Source organism: Marmota monax, unplaced genomic scaffold, assembly GCF_021218885.2.
Source record: "Marmota monax isolate L192 unplaced genomic scaffold, Marmota_monax_Labrador192_F-V1.1 WCK01_AAM20220418_F8-fsc01216, whole genome shotgun sequence".
Lineage (NCBI taxonomy): Eukaryota > Metazoa > Chordata > Mammalia > Rodentia > Sciuridae > Marmota > Marmota monax.
In genome coordinates this window covers 67124-82104 of record NW_026692870.1, presented here as the reverse complement: position 1 = coordinate 82104, position 14981 = coordinate 67124, and the positions used below count along the sequence as shown (strand labels likewise).

General features: G+C 40.7%; 1 protein-coding gene across 3 annotated transcripts; it reads left to right on the top strand.

Annotated features, from left to right (window-relative positions):
- Window positions 1–1507: 1507 nt before the first annotated feature.
- On the top strand, window positions 1508–14979 carry LOC124096116 (zinc finger protein 124-like). 3 transcript variants are annotated; one of them, XM_046449666.2, is made up of 4 exons: window positions 1508–1766; window positions 12587–12713; window positions 12885–12945; window positions 13619–14979. In XM_046449666.2, the coding sequence occupies exon 4, from the start codon at window positions 13737–13739 to the stop codon at window positions 14847–14849; it is 1113 nt and encodes a 370-aa protein (XP_046305622.1). In that variant the 5' UTR covers window positions 1508–1766; window positions 12587–12713; window positions 12885–12945; window positions 13619–13736; the 3' UTR covers window positions 14850–14979. The 3 variants fall into 3 exon arrangements, with proteins under 3 accessions (XP_046305622.1, XP_046305624.1, XP_046305623.1); XM_046449668.2 differs by having other exon boundaries at window positions 13619–13706; XM_046449667.2 differs by having other exon boundaries at window positions 1508–1790; window positions 13619–13706.
- Window positions 14980–14981: the final 2 nt, after the last annotated feature.

Genomic DNA, 14981 nt, shown 5'->3' with positions numbered 1-14981 from the left:
CTGAGAGTGCTGGGTCAGATTCTGGGGGTACGTTGCTTCCTAGGCAGGATGCAGATGGGCTTGTGGCTTTTCCTGAAAATGTTGGTGCATCTGAAACCTTGACATGGAAAGGGTAGAAAAGAGGGGAACTTTATACTGAGAGAAAATAATGAGGTCAGTCTGTGCAATAGAATGACATATTTCAAGGGGCAAATGAGCTTGAGCTCACAGACATGTTATGAGACTACAGATGCCTAAAGCCTAACCTAATACAATTTTACATGTTATGATATTATTTGCATATCACCTATTGCAATAATAATACAATATTATTCTTTTACAATAAATACAAACTCCTACATACAATTTCCCCTATACATTCATGGCAATGATTTCCCATTCTAGAAAATCTCAAAGCCCTTGTCAGCACCTGAACACAGGGTAAGGACAGGGTTTCCTTGTCTCCCTGGTGTAGCTGCACTGGTAAAAGTTCCTTTCCTGCTTTCAATCAATGCCTTTTCTTTTTGCTTTTAGGGCAAACAGCTGACCAGACTTCTCGAATCAGCAGAGTCAGTCTGTACATAAGAATTGATAATAGTAGAATGTAGACTATCTACATTGAGCACAAGGCGCCCATTTTATTTCCACTGCACATTGCTGTTTTAGAGGGTTGGTTACCTCCCCCAACCCCACCCCTTTCTCTGCTGGGGATGGAACACTGAGCCACAGCTCCAACCCCAAATGTTTCCTTTTATAGCTCAGGCTGCCTCCTCACAGATCAGAGGCCAGGAGGTAATGAGAATTACTAAAATAATTTTCAAATTGTTTCATTAGTAAATATTATATATATATATATATATATATATATATATATATATATATATATATGATATATATGATATCTTTAAAAGTGTTTCAACAATTTGGAGACAGTGTCTTTCTAATTTGCCTGAGGATATATATATATATATATATATATATATAGTATATATACCCAGTGGGGTTTGACCTGGACCTCTGAGCTACATCCCCACCTTTTTCATTTTATTTTAAGAGAGGGTCTCTAGGGGCTGTGGTTGTACCTCAGTGGTAGAATGCCTGCCTCACACACATGAGGCACTGGGTTCGATCCTCAGCACCACATAAAAAGAAATAAATAAAGATTGCATCGTCTACAACTTAAAAAAAAAAAAAAAGAGAGAGAGAGAGAGAGGATCTCACTGTTTGCAGACGCTGACCTGATCTTGGGCTCCTCCAGTCTTAGCCTCCCTGAGAAACTGTGCTTTGTTTTTGTGTTGAGGTTAAACCCAGGGCCTTGGCCATGCTCTGAAAGCACTGTATGGCTGAAGCCTAGCTCAGCGATAGTTGTCACCTCTGTACCAGAGGCTAAACCAAGGCTTCCCACCTGGATTAGTTCCAAGCACAGCTGAAAAACTCCGTTTGAAAAGGGCTGGGGCTAAGAATCTGTCACTCTACCCAATTTCACCCAGTGATTGGATAATGTTATCTGTCATTCACGATGCAGAGGCGGGCCTAGAGGCCATCCATCCGGGACTCTGGGGAGAACTCTCCAATCAGTGCTCAGAGGGAGAGGAAGGGCGGGCTTCCGCAACCTCGCGGGCTTTTCTTCCTCAGCGACTCCGCTCCTCATCCTTCAAGCTGAGAGTTCTCTGCTCCAGGGACTCAGGTGACTTTGTGCAGCCTGTGTCCCCCCTCCTCTCCCCCCCCATCTCGGGTCCCTGGAGGTTCCTCGGGAGGACGCCGGGTCACCACAGAAAACAAAAATGGTGAGTTTGAGACCAAGGCTGAAGGTACGTGTCACCCGGCGTACGGGTGAGCTGGGGATGGCTGCGGAGTCCCTGCTGGCGGGTGGCCCTGTCCCTTGGTCTCATGGGGTGAGCTTGGTTTTGGGTTTTTGAGGTGAGCTGCTGAACATGGCAGAGTCCCCGCTGGAGGGTGGCCCTGGACCCTGTCCCCTGGTTCCCTGGGTTTGGAAGGGCAGCTCAGGTCCCTGGTGTCCCCTTTGCTCCCTGCTGGTGGCCCAACCCACTCTTCCCAACTTGTAGGAAGCAGGGTCACAAATGCACCTTCCTTCTCCCAGTGGAGCTCCTCTGGAGGCTGCAGTAGGTCCTCCAAATTGCAGGCGCCTCCTGCCTTCTAAAACACCACCTTCCCTCCACCTCACAGCTTACCCAGACGTTCATTCTTCCCACTGGGTTCAAATGGACACCGTCCGCTAATTGTCACTTTTCATCTAGTGAAATATTGGAAATAATATTTCTTTTCTTTTAATTGGGGATCCAAACTCGGGGAGCTTTATCAGCAAAATCCCCAGCCTCCACTTTTACTGAATTTTGAGATCTGCACCCACTTGTTGTGGAAGCTGGTCTCCAACTTGTGATCCTTCTGTTACTGCTGTTTACCAGTGATGAGTCCTTGCTTCCCTGAATGCTGAAGTATAACACCAGAGAAGTACATCAAGGCAAATGTAGCATGGAAAGTAGAAGGTTTATTAAAGGACAGCAGAAAAGACTTCTCCCCACAGGTAGAAGGGGACCCAAAAGGTGGAATCCCTGTAAGAGGGGAGTCTTCCCTCTTTTATAGCTAAAGTCTTCTTTCCGCTTTCCTACAATTTGTTTTTCATTATGTTGCAGTGATAGAATGCAGGTGGGAAGGTCCAAAAGGTGGGAGATAGGTGGGATGGAGGAGTAATCTGGGCAGGAAGGGCCTGGGGTGGCTTTTGGATTAGCACTTCCCTGTTTGCTGGGAACTGTTTCATTAACAGTTCCTTACAATGGATACAGGCCTTGGGGACATTAACATTTCAATTGCATCTCTGGTTTCCAGGACTCCATTCTCTATAAGGGCCTCTGTTTTATACATCTTACACAATATTAGACCCAATTTGCCTAACTACCTATCTGTAAATCTGGCTTCTGCTTCAGCCTCCAAAGTTCCTGGGATTACAGGCCTATATCCAGGGGGCAAAACTGTGACTTATGCAGTCAAGGGGAGAAATAGAGAATGTCCACACACTTCTGTCCCTTTCAATGCTTTATTCACTCAAATTACTGGATACAGTTTAACTGTATAGGTTCTTAATCAAGAAAACAACAATCCTTAATGTAGGCACTGCAATAGACATAATCAATTGACAGCAAAAAAATTCTAGCTTAATTAATTCACAGCAAACAATTCTACATTCATTCTAAGCACTGCAAAACACACTTAATCATGACAGGCTAATGACAGACATTCCCTCTGCATGCTAAGTTCAAAGGTCTTATGTCTTAGGCTTTGAGTCCAGCAGATGCACACTCACTCAGACCATGGTGATCATGTCTGGAACCAAGGCAGGCTTTTCCTGGTGGAGTGGATGACCAGTTGAGGGGGAGGTTGTAGAGAGGAGTTGCAGCTCTCACCAAGGTTCAGAGGAGGTAGTAGAGTTTGAGAATGGTGAGGATCTCCCAGGGACTCAGGAAAGATGCCAAGTGATGGGATGTCAGGTCCTCAGCAGGCTCTCCAGCTTAAGTGCATCCTTGTTTCAGCTGGCTGAATTCCTGTTCATCAGCTCTATCATTTATACTAAATTTTGGGGCTTTTGATCACCCTTTCAATCGTTATCAGCTACCACCTTATTTCTCAGTGACATCATTTACCCTGGGGTCATCTCCACCCTGATTTTCTTGCCTTTCCCTCTTATCAGGCAAGGACAGCCTGCCACAGGCTTCAGGGTGAGGGGAAGTAACTTGTTTGAGGCCTTACTGGAGGGATCTGTGGATGTGCCTGGTGAAACTGAAGGTCTTTTAAAATGAAGTTGCTTAGATTCAGGCCTAAGGCCATTTTAACAAGGCCTGTGCCACTGTCCCTGATAAGATGAACACTTTTGAAAGCATTTGTTTTCTATTTGTGAATATTATACTTGAGGGGAAAGAATAATCACTTAACAGTTCCCTGTGTTTGGTCAAAATAATTACTTTAAAAGGAAAAAGGCATTTGTTTATAGAATCTAGGGATATTGAATCTTGGGTTATGTACCAAGCCCCCCTGCCCCACTTTGACATAAATTATTTATTTACTTAAATTTGTTTTTATTAGTTATACATGGCATTATAATGCATTTTGACACAGCACACATAAATAGAATGTAACTGCTCCTTTTTCTGGTTGTACTTGATGTGGATTCACACCGGTCCTGTAGTCATATATGCATATAGGATAATAGTGTTTAATTCATTCTTCTGTTCTTCATCCCCAGCTCATTAAAATTGATTTTCAGATGGGGTCTGGCTATGTTGCCCAGCCTGGCCTGTAAGTCCTCACCCTCCAGCTTCAGTTTCTCAAGCTGTTGACATTAAAGGCATTGGCAATCCCAGCTATGGAAAATAGTTTATTTTGATCCAAATATTAATGACCATATTCAGGAACATGGATTCAAGTGACCCTAAATTATGTATGTGTCCCACCCTGAAAGACAAGGATTGAACCCAGGGGCACTTAATCACTGAACCACAATCAGTTCTTTTTAAGTTGTATTTTGAGACATGATCTCACCAAGTTACTTATGGCCTCACTAAGTTGCTGAGGCTCACTTTGAAGTTAGCAATCCTCCTACATTATCCTCTCAAGCTACTGGGATTACACTTGTGTGGCACTGTGCCTGGCCTACAAGAACTTTTATAAAAGAAACTGTATCACTACATGTACAATTGCATTGGTAGGATCATCAGATTGGTGGCCTACAGAAAAAGAAAGAAAGGAAGGAAGAAAAAAGAAATTTCTTCTGTTGTTATTATATTCTTACTTTCATAGATGGTGGGGACTAGATGTCTGGTAAGGGTAGTGATATATTCTGAGAAATTTAATAGTTTTGAGAATTGTGGTCTGATACAGAAATTAAGATAATTGGCTATTAAAGGGCTTAAGATAGCCCAAGATAATTTTTGCTCTCCATATAGAACCCTGCCTTTTCATGCTCATGGTGGTCTGGTTAGCCAAGTCAAGTACTCTGAAGGTTCTTTGATGTAGATGCAACTGTATAGAGAACTTTTGTTCACAGCTGTAAAAATCTTGTGCTTTTCCTTTTATCTTCCTTAGGTGTAGACACCATGTCAGATTTCTTGGGCAGAGGTTCCCTTTGGACGCCTCACAGGGTCCCATGTCCTCAGCCACTATTCTCTCCTGGAGCTGCCACAAGGTTCCCACAGCCTCCCTGCAGGGTGAACAGAATTTCAGGCCCTGGGTCAGCTCCTCCTAGAGGACAGCCTGAGATGTGGGGTGCAGCCTCTCAGGGAAGCTGTTGGGGGCCCTGGGCTGAGGAATCTCCTGGAACAGGCCTCCTCTAGACAGCTACTTCCTTGGGACATTTTTTTTCCCAAGATCTGTTCCCATTCCTTGGAGACAGGTGGACAGTCAGCCTGTGGATGCTGGTGCTGAGGGGCCAGGTCACCAGTGATTCCTGCCCTTTTAGTGTGAAGGAGCGAAACCTCTCCCAGAGCATAAGGAACACCCACCTCAGTGCAGAGCTGTGCAAACCTGAAAAGCCTCATAGACTGGAGTCATGGTCTAGGTCCCTGGGAGTGTGATCCTAGAGGCTTTCAGGAAGCAAGACCAGGAGGGGTCAAGTTCCAGATGTCAGGGACCTTCCCTGACCCTTGAACCTGACACATGTGTGCTCCTTCAGCACCAAAGCTTTCTGTGTATCACTTTGAAATGATCTGCTCACTTTTTTGAGGCCCAGGTTTATGTTTTTCAGAGCCAAATGGGATAGACTACTATTAAATAGACAAGAAAGAAATGGATTTTAAAAAGTCTAGTTACATTTCCATTGTTAAAAAATTACAGCCAGGTACACTGGTGCACACCTGTGATCCTTGCTGTTCCAGAGGCTGAGGCAGGAGGATTGCAAACTTGAGGACAGCTTAGCAACTTAGCCAGGCCTTATATGTGGGGATGTGACTTATCAATAAAGTTCATCTGGGTTTAATCTCTGATCCCAAACCAAAGAAAAAGAACAGAACAGAAAAACAAACAAACAAATAAACAAAAACATCTAATTTATCTTTTGCTATCCCTGAGTATGCATAGACAATTGGTGAGATTTGATCTTGTCTTTTCAATGATTTCCAATTGAAATCCATGTCCTAGATTCCAGAATGCCACTTAAGATACAGAGCAACTCTGTCTACCATTATTGCTGCAGAAAATGAATCCATTTCTACAAAAATTGTGGTGGATAAATGTATGAATTTGATTTTATGTAAATTAGTTACAGTTGTTGACAAGCTGATGAATTTGACAGGGGATGACAGTTTGTTGTTGCCCTTGTTGCCTGGACTTGGCAGGTTCATGTTAGCTGTGTGGTTTTTGGTATCAGGAATTGAACCCAGAGGTGCTTGGCCACTGAGCCACATCCCTGGCCCCTTTTAGATTCTTCCTTTTGAGTCTGGGTCTTGCTACATCACCTTGGGCCTCTGACCCCTAAACCACTGGGGTTACAGATGTGCACCATCACACCCATCTTCATAAGAAGTTTTAAGGACAATTTTGGCAATACCTAAAATACCCAACTGTGATCATTTAATCACTAAACAATTTATCAGTGAAATAATAAATGACACATGTTTTCTGAAAAGTATATATATATATATATATATATATATATATATATATATATATATATATATATATATATAAGTAAGGTTGCTGATCCTCTCACAAGCACTCCCACCATGTCACCTGATTCCTGTTCCCTCCTAATTACCTCCTCCTAGGGCCACCCAATTGGGAGCTGGCCTTTTAGCTTATGAAACTTGGGAGTAATATAAATGCTCTCTCTACTCTCTCTGTCCTGTACAATATTTTCACTGGTCTTAGATACAGTGTACTATTTTCATTTTAGATATAGTTTTTCTTAAGTTCACCCAAAAAAACCCACAATAATCCATGCCCTTAATTTCACATAATTTACTGAAATGCTCTTTGTTTTTTCAGAGAGTGTAGATTATGGGAAAGTTCAGTCTCCTTTGTAAGAAAGTGTGTTGTCTTTTCATTGATTTTTGTTGCCTTTCATTGTGTATCTTTTGTATTATAATCTTTTTTATCACTCATTACATATATTTTCAGGTTTTTGTTTTTTTTCTTTGTGTGTGTGTGTGTGTGTGTGTGTGTATGTATGTACATGGACTGTTGGGGATTGAACCGAGGGCTATCAAGTTCTTACTACTGAGCTACTCTCCACCCCAAGAAAATTAGTATTGTAGACTGTTGTTTACTTATTTGCTTATGTATTGAGTGCTGGGATTGAAGCCAGGGACTTGCTCATGCTTATGTTGTCCTCAAAAAATGAATTTCAATGTGTGAACAACATTTTGGAGGTGGGCAGGTGTTTTACTGGGGAATAAACCTACAGGCACTTGACCACTGAGCACATCTTCAGCCCTTCCTATTTATTTTGTACCTATTTATTTTATTTTGTATAGTTGTAGATGGACAGAATACCTTATTTTGTTAAGTTTTCTGTGGTGCTAAGGATCATACCCAGTGCCTCATACATGGTAGCGAGTGCTCTGCCACTCAGCTACAATGCCAGTCCCCCCATTTATAGTTGATGTAGGCCAAGAATCACAAAATTTCTGGGTGTCTTGCTAAATTCCTGAGAGAGCCTCCAACTTGCCGTTTCCCTGCCTTGACCTCCCTAGTGGCTAAAATTACAGGTGCACACCATCACACCAGCAGTTGGAATGACTTTTGAGGACTTATCATCCAATTTCTTTCCAGATGGAAATAGTATTGAAAATAAGTTTCTTTGCTTTTGTTCATAGTTTTGAAATTTGTAACTATGACTCTTCTTCTTTGCTTTATTTTTTACATTATTATTTGGGAAAGGTATTCATTATGTACTATTTTTTCTTATGTTTATATTTGTTAAAGTTTATGGCATCGTGGTTCATTCACTTCCTTATTAAATTGATTTTGTTTTTCAGAGCAATTTTAAGTTACATAGTTTGTTAGTCAGTGTTCTCTAGAGGAGCAGCATCAAGAGGAAATATGACTATAAATGGGGGCTTATTAGATTGGCCTACCTGACCCAAAGCTGGATGTCCACAGTGGCAGTCTGCAGCTGGAAAGCTTGAGAAGTAGTAGCTGCAGAGTCCAAGAGGCTGAAGCCTCAGAACAAGAGGGATCAATGGTGCTGCCCTAGTCCAAACCAAAGGTTCTGGAACCTCCTGGAGAATCACTGGCACAGTCCACTTTGGGAGAGTGAAGAAGGCAGAGTCTGATGTCCTCAGGCCATTGCAGAAGCCATTGGAGAAGAAAGGGGCTTACTCTGCTGCTACTTTCTTCTTCTTCCAACTTTTGTTCCATCCAAGACACTGTCCTATTGGATGGTGCTGCCTATACCTAAGGAGGTTCTCCAGTTTGGTTTGCTATCCCATATGCAAATCATTTGTAGACACACCCTCATGGACACACCCAGAGGCCTCTTAATCACAGGTATCTCTTAATCCAATGGGGTTGACAATTCAAATGAGTCATTACACATATTATCAAACACCATTTCTCCACATTTTGCATTGATGTTGGATGCTTGTTAGTTACTGACTCAGTGTCCTACATTTTATTAACAGAGTGGATGAAGCAACACCTTATCCTCAGCTGAAATCCATCCTTTATCTTGGGGTTCCTCCTCTGTGTGGTGTGTTTTGTGTGTCACACACTCTACATAATAATGTCATACAGAAGAGTTTCAGTGCATCAATAATGTTGTCTTTTCCAGAATGTTCTTGACTTGGAATCTTACTGCACTAGGCCTTTCAGACTGGCTTCTCTCACTTACCAGTCTGTATTTAAGGGTGCTGTGTCTTTCCAGGCTGCAGACCTCATTTTCTGGGTGATGTTCTTTGGTGTGGTTAAACTGCAGCTTGTCCATTCAGCATTGAAAGGTGCATCTTCCTTGCTTCTAGCTTTGGGCAGTTCTGGATATGGCTGCTGTAGTCACTGCTGAGAAGTTTTCTGTGCATAATTTTCACCTCATTTGCATAGACAACTGGGAGTGTGGTGAATTAATTGTAGAGAGCACCATGTTTATTTTGTAAGAGTGTGACTATCTTCCAGAGAGAGTGTTCTTCTTTCCATTCACATGAGCAAGGGAAGGGTTCTTGCTGATTCATGTTTTCACCGTCTTTTGGAGCTTTTGGTGTTTGGCATTTCACCACTCCAGTGAGTATCTGGTGGCACCTCATGTTCATTTTGAAGTTTCCTAATTATATGCTGGTGAACATCTTCTCACACATTAACTGTGCCTATTTATTGAATGAGTGTCTTTCCAAATCTTTTTCCCACTTTCGAGTTGGTTGCTTATTTTTTTACTGAGTATTCTTCATGTACGTTGAATACCAACCAAGTGTCACTATGTGTTTTGACAACATTTTGTCCAGTTCTCCAGCATGTCTTCTTCTCATTCTCTCAAGTGCATCTTTTGAAAAACAGAAACTTCATTTTGATCAAGTTCTATTTACAAGTTTTTCACTCACAGATCATGTGTTTGATGTTGCATATGAAGCTGTCATGCCAGCCCAGATTTCTCTGTAAGTACTTCTTTGTTATTTTAGTGAAGTTTGAAATTTTGCATTAGGTACTACAATGTACAGGCAATTTTTTTGGTGGCGACAAGTGAACCCTGGGCCTCCTATGTGCCAAGCAGGTGCTTTGCTAGAGCTGCAGCCCCAGCTGTGTGTCCTACTTTGAGACTAAGGCTCCACTGAGAGCTCTGTGACATTTGTGAAATGAGAATGTTTTGTTTCTCTGTATGTTAATTAATGTCCAAGTGCTTTGGCAACAATGTCCAAAAGAGTATATTTTCCATTGATTTTCCTTTGCTCCTTTGTCAAAGATCAGTGGAATATTTTTATACTGTGCCAAAAACTACTGTGTCTTGATGATTGTAGATGTTTAGTAGTTGTTAACCTCAGGTAGTGTTCATCCTGTGAATTGAGTGTTCATTACTGTGTTGGTTGTTCTGGATCTTTTGATGCTGAAAACATAACTTAAAAAAATTTTTATTGGGATTATATTGAATCCATGAATGAAATTGGTAAGAATTGATGGTAACACTGAGGCTTCCCACCTGTGAACATAAAGTATCTCCATATATTTTCCTTGTCTCTGATATTTTTATTAGAATTTAGCAGTTTTTGTCATACAGATTTTTGTTAGATTTATATATGAGATTTCTCTTTTATTAATGCTGTATAAGTGATGTGTGTTTGTTTTTCTTTTTATTTTGGTGCTGGGTGTTGGACTCAGGGCTGTTCTACCATTGAGGTACATTCCCAAAACTTTTAATTTTTTGTTTAGAAGCAGAGTCTTGCTAAGTTTCCCTGATTGGCAAGGATCACAGGCATGGCCTCCATGCCCAGCTTCATATTTATTATTTAGCTTTTTGTTGTGATGTTAATGTTAATTGGTTTTTTAATTCTGAATCAGCCTTGCATGTGTGCTGTGTTCCTGGGCCCTACAGAGGCCAATGTGAGTGGATCTGGGCCACTGGGCTTGACTTTCCACAGTAGTATGCTGGTCCGTGGATAATGTTAACTGAGTTTTAAATTTGGAATCAGTCTTACAGAGCTGTAATAATTTCCTCTTGGCTGTGGTTATAATTCTTTTTATTTATTTTTGGATTCAATAAAGTTGTTTGATGAGGAATTTTGCATTCATGATCATGAGAGTCTTTCATAGTTTTCTATTTAATACTTTTCTTTATGTAATTAATTTTGATAATATGGTAAAATATGCCATATAAAGAATTAGAATGTGGGCTGGGGTTGTGGCTCAGTGGTAGAGAACTTCCCTATCATGTACAAGGTCCTGGGTTCAATCCTCAGCACCACATAAATAAATAGGATAAAGCTATTGTGTTCAACTACAACTAAAAAAATAAATATAAAAAAAAAAAGAATTAGGAAGTTTTAACTCAATTTCTGTTGTCTGGAAATAACAGTAGAAAATTGGTGGCAGATCTTAAGTGTCTCATGGAATCCTGTTTGAGATGTCTTGCCTTTCCTTTTTTTGGGGGGGCGTGGGTAGTAATTATATATTTTTAAAATTTTTGAAATATGTTTTAGCCTTTCATGGTTAAAGGTATAATAAACAATGTTTGTCTGTAAAACAGACGGATGAAGTACCCTTTGCCACTTAGATTTCAGTTTGCCTGGACCATCATTGTGATCTGTCTCCAAGACACCTGCTGTCACTCATACTTTTTCCATGCTATGAAGAACAGCCCACTAAAGGCTTTCTCTTGGGCTCCTACCAACCTCTGTTGATATTGTCCTGCTTCAAATGTCATGTGTCTTAAGTCCTTGAGCATGGTTCTTTGTGAGTGGCAGGGTCATGGTCTGTTAGGTGGTCCTTTTGGCTGTTCCACACTGTGCAGAAATCATAGCCTGCTTAGAGACCCAAGTGGAGTGACCTGTTTCACAAGCAGTCAGCGTGGGATAGTTCAGGATTCTGGGCTGCAAACCTGCTGCTTTAACACACCCTGGAAGTGCTTGTACCTGAGGTTTCCTTGCACCAGCTGTGTTATAGGAATGAGGAATCTCTTTGATGACAGACCACCATTGTACATGTGGCCTATCTTTATCAAAGTGTCCTTGAGCAGAACGGTGGTGTGTGTCTCATGACTGTACATTATCTGAGTGAGACATCTGCTGTTCAGAAGAATTTGACAATCATTGGACATTCATGGTTGCCATGAGCTTTGGGAAAGGATTTTCTGCTGTATGTTAAGAAAACTATTTTTCAAACCAATATAGTTTTGTAAGGCTGTTGTTTGGACAAGGTGACATCTTGGGGTCATCGAGTTCTTTCAGGGACACATGCCATCTTTCCACACACCCCATTCTGCTTTGACATTAACCACCAGAAATTATTATATTGTTGTCTTTATTAACCAATGTGCTTGATTACTAATTGGGTAAATTTGTTCGGGAGTAAAGCACCTGGAAGATTGTCTAACTGTTGTCTATGAGGGAAACTCTTTAGTGACTCCATACTCTGAGGGTGTGAGTTGGGGCTGATTCTAGGCACTTCTTTAAGGATGGAACAATTGACTTTCAGAAGGAAACAGGAGATCAGTAAATACCATGTTGTCTATATTAACTGTGTAGGCCCAATGAGCCACTGTGGTTGGTAGGATCTCTCAAATGCTGAGTTTTGTGATCCCAGCAATTTCCTACTCAATCAGCTTTCTTTTCTAAGGGTAAGTAATATGGAGAGTGCTAATATTAGCTCTCTACTGCACAGGATGTTGGTAAGAAGGAGATACAATCAACAAATAAGATAAGGGTGACTCAGGAGCCCCTCTTACTTCCTGTGAACTCACCACAGGAAGGGTGTACAACACTCTAGTATTTACCTTGTGTGCGGCCCAATTCTACTGTTGGAGTGACTGTGAAGTATTAAATGCACTGAAGATTTCAATGACCAAATCATGGAATTAATCGGGAGGCCAGGGAATCATGTGAACATCATGCATGTTGAGTATACATTTCTCATGCTGTCAAATCTCTCCTGGCCACCACTACACATTTGTGGGATATTTTAGATCTCAGTGACCTTTGAGGATGTGGCTGTGAACTTCATGCAGGAGGAGTGGGCTTTGCTGGATGCTTCCCAGAAGAACCTTTACAGAGATGTGATGCTGGAAGTCCTCAGAAACCTGGCATCTATAGGTAATAATTTGTGTATTTATTTAATTAGAGAATTTGTGTTATTTTTTTTTATTCATGTAGAACATGAAAACACAATCAGTTGGTGAATTATTGTAGCATAAAATTCACCTAGGATTTGAAAAATCATTTCTAGCTCTTAAAAATTTTAAATGATGTGGTTTGACATTTTAGGAAATAAATGTGATGAGAAGAACTTTGAAGATCAGATCAAACATTCTGGAAGCAATGTAAGGTAATTGTACTCACAAGAGGAATCCTTGAGGGAATCTGAGAATGCCATATAATTTTTAAAACCAATGCAAGAAATTTGCACAACTTTAAATGTATTTATTCTTATAAGATTTTTTACCAGAAATATATACTTCACTGGGACTGGGGTTGTGGCTCAGTGGTAGAGCATGCTTGAGGCACTGGGTTCTCTTCTCAGCACCACATTTAAATCAATAAAGTCTATTGACAACTGAAATAAATTATATAATTTAACTGTAAAAGATATTCAGTCTTTTCAAAGTGCTTGACTTGCAGAAAGTATTATGAAATTGCATATGTGAATATCACTATTTGGATAATAACCATAGGCATGCTGTATTGCAAAGCATTGTTTCCTCTCAATCTTTTTGTTCTGGCAATTTGAACAAGTTTGAATAACCTAGGCTTTACCTCATGTTGGTAGTAACATTAGCCTAGGACCTTAAATAAATACAACATCATGAATTAATCAAGTATTATTAATGTGCTGGTCATTCTTCAAAGAAGTCATATGCTAAACTTCAAAGGCAAAGAACAGTGTGGGGAAAGTTTCAATGAGACTCCAATTCTTAAGCAAAGAAAAATTTTAATAGAGTAAATTCATGTGACTGCATTATGTGTGCCAAAGACTTCATATGCCCTTCATTCCTTCATAGGCAGATCACATCTCAGTATGGACACGAACGCTACAAGCATGAAGAATGAGAAGAGAAGCCATGTGAATTGAAACAATACAGGGAATCTCTGGTTTCTCTCAAAAGTGTTCACACACAAATGTTAACACAAACTGGAGATGGACCCTATGAAAATACAGTATGTGGGAAAGTCATCAGTTGTTCCAATGACATTCAAAGGCATGAAGATTCTCATACTGGGTGGCAACCTGATGAATGTCAACAATGTGATGAAGTCTCTTCTCCCACAGGTGTTCAAAGACACACAAGAACACATAGTGGATGTAAACCTTTTCAATGTGAGGTATGTGGGAAAGCCTTTCATTCCCCCACTTTATATAGAAAACATGAAAGAACTCATTCTGGAGAGAAATCCCATGAATGTAAAGAAGGTGGTAAAACCTTGGTTTCACCCACAAGTCTTCACAGTCACATGATCACACACACTGGAAAAGTACTTTTTAAATGTAACGTATGTGGGACAGACTTTGCTTACCGAAGTTTATTTAGAATACATCAGAGGAAACATACTAGAGAGAAACCCTATGAATGTCAACAATGTGGAAAAGCCTACACTACTTCATCTTACCTTCAGATACATGAACAAATCCATAATGGAGAGAATCCCAATGAATGCCAACAATGTGGAAAAGTCTTCACTACTTCTTTTTCCCTTCACAGACATGAACGAACACATACTGGAGAGAAGCCCTATGAATGTAAGCAGTGTGGCAAAGCCTTTGCTCAGTCCTCTAACCTTCACTCACATGAAAAAACTCATACAGGAGAGAAGCCCTATGCATGTCAACAATGTGGGAAAGCCTTCAGTACTTCTTCCTACCTTCAGATACATGAGCAGACTCATACTGGGGAGAAGCCCTATGAATGTAAGCAGTGTGGCAAAGCTTTTACTCAGTCCTCTAGCCTTCACTCACATAAAAAAAAACTCATACAAAAAAGAAACCCTATGAATGTCAACAATGTGGGAAAGCCTGCACTACTTTGTCTTACCTTCAGATACATGAACAAATCCATATTGGAGAGAAGCCCAATGAATGTCAACAATGTGGAAAAGTCTTCACTACTTCTTTTTCCCTCTGCAGACATGAATGGACTCAGAGAGGAGAGAAGCCCTATCAATGTCAACAATGTGGTAAAGTCTACACTACTGCCTTTTACCTTCACATACATGAACAAACACATTCTGGAGTGAAGCCCTATGAGTGTATGCAGTGTGGAAAAGCCTTTGCTGAATCTTCTCAGCTTCACCAACATCAACAAACTCATACTGGGGAGAAGCCCTCTGAATGTCAACAATGTGGAAAAGCCTTTGCTAAATCCAGTC